This window comes from Sceloporus undulatus, chromosome 3 (genome assembly GCF_019175285.1).
Source record: "Sceloporus undulatus isolate JIND9_A2432 ecotype Alabama chromosome 3, SceUnd_v1.1, whole genome shotgun sequence".
Taxonomy (NCBI): Eukaryota; Metazoa; Chordata; class Lepidosauria; order Squamata; family Phrynosomatidae; genus Sceloporus; species Sceloporus undulatus.
This window is the reverse complement of record NC_056524.1, coordinates 97,206,951-97,212,950: the sequence shown is the minus strand read 5'-3', so window position 1 is coordinate 97,212,950 and position 6,000 is coordinate 97,206,951. Positions and strand designations below refer to the sequence as shown.

The following is a 6,000-nucleotide window of genomic DNA, read 5'->3' as shown; positions in this document are numbered from 1 at the left end:
TTATTGGGTGTCCTTAGGGAATCATAATCTCTTAGCTAACTGTAACTCACAATATTCTTTGGATAACAAAAAGGAAATATGCTGATATATGTAGATGAGCTTGTGGAAGGAAGGTGCGAATATGAACATGATAAATAGAACAGAACATCTTGCATGGAAAGGTTCTGTGCAACTCAGAAGACTGCATACTTCTTTTTGAATACTAACCCTTTTTATAAATATTATTTCATCAGGGATGTTTTTTGTCCTGTAGTAGCAGATGGGAATTTGGTTTCTGTCTTAATTATGCTAGTGATATATCTATTGGTCTATATTGGAATTGCTGGTTTTAATCTATTGTATTTTCAAATGTTTATAATTTAACAGTTTGTATTGTCTGTGGTTATGTTTTATACAGTGCTGCTGTCACTTCTCAGATGAGCGCTAAAGGAAGTGAATTTGAATTTCTGCGGTTTATATTCTTTTCATGTGGAAGTGTTGCTTGCTTTCTCTGCTACTGAGAGGATGTAGTGGAAATGATAGCAGAGCCCAACTCCGTTGCCAATCTTCCCAACCACAAGTAAGACCTTAATAGTAGTGGTATGCTTTCTATATTTTAGACTGGGTTGATATTTATGATTAGGAGGTGTGTGTATGTGGGGTGTTATGCTTTTGCTTGTGGATTATGTTGGCAGTATTACATAGGCTGATTGGTTGCATGAGAAAAGAATCAATATGCTTGCATGTTTTTATGGAGACATGACCATCACAAAAATTGATGTCACAGTGTAATTATAGTCACAGCAGATTCCACTATAGTGATCCCAGTGTTGCAACCTGTTTTAGGCCCCAATTTTACAGTAGACTGCAGCTTTTAATACAGGTAGAATATGCCTTATCCAGAATTCTGAAATCTAAACTACAGTACTCCAAGATTGTCCACATGGGTGGCTGAGATAGCGACATCTTTGCTTTCCGATGGTCCGGTGTGCACAAACTTTGTTTCATGCACAAATTTAAAATCTTGAATTTAAAATTGTCTCCAGGTTATGTTTATAAGGTGTATACAAAAACATAAATGAATTTTGTGCTTCTACTGAGATATCTCATTGTGTATATGCAAATATTCCAAAATCTGAAAACATTCAAAATACTTCTTGTCCTTAGCATTTCAGATAAGGGAGGCTTCAACCTGTAATGTAAGTGGCCTGTACCTATTTGTGTACACATATGTACTAAACTCTTCTACCATTCTCTCACCCCTAAAGTGAGGAAAACATGGATTTGGAGCACTGGTGGTGGTGATGTTCCAGGAAAAGAACCCACTCCTTTTCACTCCTTTTGCTCCTTCTCTTCTGAATGCGGCCCTCCTCCTATCCTTAGGATTGCTTTAGCACTGGGGGAAAGCCCTTGGTCTAATGTCTGTGAACAGCTATAATCAGATAGTTTGGTGAGAGTTGGCTCCAGGTTCTCCTGGATTGGACACACAGGGGCCTCTGGTGGGTTCTTTGTTTTGGCAGTGGATCCTAGTTAGCTTCACTGGCATCTGTAGGAACTACTGCTAGTGGCAGTGCTTTGATGGTATACAGAGCATTGAATTATGCTACAGTGCTGCATTACTCTGGGACACTGTGGGGAAAATTAGAATGGAAGCCATTTCTGATCATTAAGCACTACTCTGAGTGCTGTACTAAAAAAATGTATACTGAGACCTAGGTGTATCATAACCCTTTAAGTTGTTTTAACTTGGTATACCGGTATTTTTAAAATATGTTTTTAGTTTGTGTAAACTAAACTAAAGGGATGCTGTGGCTTAGTTGTTAAGATGCCAAGTCTGATGATTGGAAGATCGGACGTTTGGCAGTTCGGAGCCCAAGTGCTTCATGATTGGGTGAGCTGTTGTCACTAGTCCCAGCTTCTACCAACCTAGCAGTTTGAAAGCATGCACATGCAAGTAGATAAATAGATACCACTTTGGTGGGAAAGTAATAGCGTTTGGTGCAGTCATGCTGGCCACATGACTGCCAGAGCACTCCTCAAATGATGCTGGCTCCTCAGCTTAGTAACGGAGATGAACGCCGCCCCCTGCAGTTGGTTATGACTAGACATTCTTAGTTTTGTGGTACTTTGAGATGGCCCATGAGCTAATCAATAAATATTGATTGATTTATTAGACATTCATGTCAAAGGACTACCTTTACCTTTTACCTTTAAACTAAACTAAACCTAAAATACATGTTTTAGTTTGTGTAAATTAGGGCTTGGAGTTGATGGCCCTTGTGGTCTATTCCAACTCTATAATTCTAATTATATATATATTTTTAAAGTCCTGAATTGTTTTCAGCTGTGTAAATCAATTTCATTTGTATACATAACAACAACAACAGCAACAACAAACTTTTATCTATATCCTGCCTTTCTGTCCATCGCAATCAAGGTGGCTTACAGATTAAATGATTCATACAAAACCCCATGTCCCTGAAGTTCCCACCCTTATAAACAAGAGCAATCGGGTAGGGCTACAGCATATTCAAAGGGACAATTCAGTTGGTTAGTAGCCGGGTTACATGGTTTCAAACTGTCACAATCTGTTCAAAATTCTTTACATTATTTACTATATTTTTTGAGAGAATTTAAATTATTTCTTCCAATTTAAAATTGCACTGATTTTATTTGTATACCACCCTGTGATCTTATGGCACAGGGTAGGATATCAATCTTTTAAATAGGTAGGTAGTACTGAGTTTGAAAGATGGCAGGGTGACTCAGGATTCTCATTCATAGGTTTGCCATAATTCACAGTTGACATGACAGCAGTTAACAACACCACCAGCAAAATAAATATTGGACTTTCCTGGAGTTTGTGGGCTGTGACATCTACCCAAGCGTGGCAGCTGCTTACACTGAGGTCATACATTGTTTTTGTGTGTCTTCAAGTCATTTCCAACTTACGATGAAACTATCATGGAGTTTTCTAGGTCCAGAGGTCACCCGTTGGGTTTCCACGGACTAGCAAGGAATCGTATCCTGATCTCCAGAGTCGTAGTCTAACACTCAAACTATTGGTACTACATCACATTGGCTCTCATTTATGCGTACCGGCATGCAAAATGCTGACTTAATTTTGCTGTCCCCTCATTTCAGCTGCTTTTTTGCTTTCCTAAATAAATAAAGTGGCGTGTGTGCGTGCACATGCACACACAGAATCATTTTTCCCTTTATTAAATTTTAAAGAATCACAAGAATTTTGAAAAATACTGGTAGCTATCAAAATGCCTCAGTGCAGGGATGCAAGTAAATGAGGGAAGAGCCCAAACTTTCTTAGCAAGGGCCTGTGATTCTGCAAGAGGTCGCTAGGCATTCTGCAAGATACTTAATTGAAAAAAATGATTTTTTAGGAGTTGTAGTTATAATTATTTTTATGCAGAGGTTCCCTGAGACTTGAAAATTATTTCAAGCATTCCTCCAGTATATACTGTAAAAAAGGTTGAGAAAGGTGGTTCTAACCAATTATGTATTCAAAAATCAGCTTTTGCCAGATTCAGTCTGGGAATCGAGTTACCAGAAACTGAACACTTCGCACTTGTGTCGAGAAATATGTTGAGTAACACCAAAACATTTGACATGTTAACAACATTACACCATATGGTATTCCCTGTGTGTGCGTGTTTGTGTATGTGCCTTCACCTGTTGACATATGGTGACACCCTGAATTTAATAGGATTTTCTTAGGCAAGAAATACTCAGAGGTTATTTTGCCAGTTCCTTCCTCTGTAATATAGTCAATTGCACTTGGCATTTGTTGGTGGTCTCCCAAGAAACTGACCTTCCTTAGATTCCAAGATCAAATGAGATCTGATGAATTTAAGATAATTAGGCCCTACTAGCCCTTCTGGACTATAACCATTTGTTCTGCTTGATATTACAGTAGCTACTTGAGGCTGTAGAATTAGGTTTTTACTTAGCTTGCTATTTGTCCTCCTTCAACTAATTTAAAGGCTGCACCTTAAACATATGTTTAACACGTCTGCTTTGAGACATGTAAATTGTTGAGCAGCAGTGGGACAATAAAGGGTAAAAGTTACCTGACTAATCATTTATTATCTACATTTATGATCATTTTCAGCAAGGCAGGCAGTGTTTGGATTTGTTATTCCTTCTTGTCCTAATTAAAAAGCACAAGCCTGAACTAGCATAACAGCTTATGTGCTAATCCATGCCATCTTAAAAAAGAGGTTGGAAAACCTGTGTTTTTTAGTGGGTCAACAGGTTTCTTTACATGGAATGATTAAAAATCAAAAACTTTAAAGATGAGTGGGTAAGTGTATAGTGGGTTCACTGAAATGACAGAATGTATATAAAAGTTAATCCACAAGTAATATCACATTTATTTTATGTGCACTTTATTTTTAATGAAAATTGAAATCCAAGTTGCTTAACTCTGGGCCCCAACAGACAGATCAAAATAAAGCTGCTTCAGGTCACTTTGGAGGTATGCTGTTTAAATGACACACACCTCTTAAGAGGCCAGAAGCTGTGGCAAAGCTGTGCTTCAGTCTTTAGGACTGAAGCATGGTTTTGGCGTGACTTTCGGCCTCTTAAAACATATGCATCAATTAAATAGCATACCTCCAAAGTGACCCAAAGCAGCTTTATTTTGACTTGTCTGTTCAGGCTCTCTGATCCCTGTTACTTTGTTTTGCTAAAAATTGCTCTATCCAACCAGTTCTGTCTACCATGGGGGAAAATGGGGAGAAAAACTGCTGGTGAGAATTTTTAGTGAAGAAGTACTAGTTTGCTAGTTACCTGCAGTTGTTTTCCTTTTTAAAAAAAAGCTGAAAATCGTTTGTTACAATGGCAGTATGACATCTGGTTTGGCCATAAATTGGCAGCTTTGCCCTACATTATTGATGTTGTGTGTCATCAAGTACTTTCTGACTTATGGTGAACTATAATGGGGCTTTCTGGGCAGGATATGTTCAGTGTGGGTTTCATTTTGCCTTCTTTTAAGGCCAAGAAAGTGTGACTTGCCTAAGGTCACTCAGTGGGTTTCTTTGGCTGAGCGCAGATTCAAATCCTGGTCTCTAGAGTCATAGTCCAGTACACATGTGTACACAAATAGTGTTTAAACCACTACACAACACTGGTCTCTCCAGATATAACAATATTGATTCATGATTTGTTTGAAAGCAGTTCTTTTATCAAGTAAATATGGATTCTGATATTCAGTATTGTTCTTTCAGGGGTTTAAGTCATTTTTGCAAGCAAATCGATCCTTAAACAGTCTGTTCTTTTTTAGTATAGAGCTGAAGTTATGCACATCTCTTTCTTCTTAGTCAACTTTCCCCCCCCTTCTTTTTAATTGGCTCAGAGAAAATGGGATCCACGATGAGATAGTCCCGGAATCCACTGCACAGAATGGCGGCTGCTTGAGAAATGGCAATGTTAAAACTCTTGTAAGTTTCTGTTAAAGTTTCATAAGCAGGGTAGACAAAAAAAAAGAGGGAATGGTATTGCTCTCCTGTGCTGGATGTATAATTTAGAATCATATTTGGGTTGGTGTCAGTTCACAGCAACCCTAATCAGTATGTGTGAGTATTCACATGCAAATGTTGATAACTGTGTATCAATTTTATTTTATTTTTTCATTTTATTATCTTTATTGATTATTGGTATAAATATACAAGCATAACATCCAAAATACATCACTTAATATAAAAAACTATCACAAAACAAAAAACAACATTAACAATTAAAAAGAGCCAACCCAAATTCAACTAGAAGATAATCGGACTTCCCATGTGGTATTTCTCCTTTAAATTGTCTTCCATCTTATTAAATCATTGCAAAAGTGCATTATTATTGTTATTATTATTATTTAAAATCAAACAATCAACTGTAGTGCTCCACATTTTCATTATCCTACACTTGTTAATTATATGTATATTGAATACACTTTACTTTATTTTTCTTTTAAATTCTATTACAAATTAATTTTAATTTTTATTTTGTCAAATAAAT

The 6,000-nt window shown here is 37.1% G+C and overlaps 1 protein-coding gene across 2 annotated transcripts in view; it reads left to right on the top strand.

Annotated features, from left to right (window-relative positions):
- Positions 1–6,000, top strand: part of LOC121924930 (cohesin subunit SA-2-like) — an 89,219-nt gene that overhangs the window by 5,428 nt on the left and 77,791 nt on the right. For both annotated transcript variants that reach the window (XM_042456484.1, XM_042456483.1), the window contains exons 3-4: positions 398–559; positions 5,351–5,435. In XM_042456484.1, coding sequence (XP_042312418.1) covers positions 516–559; positions 5,351–5,435 — 129 coding nt within the window. In that variant the 5' untranslated portion in view covers positions 398–515. The remainder of the gene's footprint in view (positions 1–397; positions 560–5,350; positions 5,436–6,000) is intronic.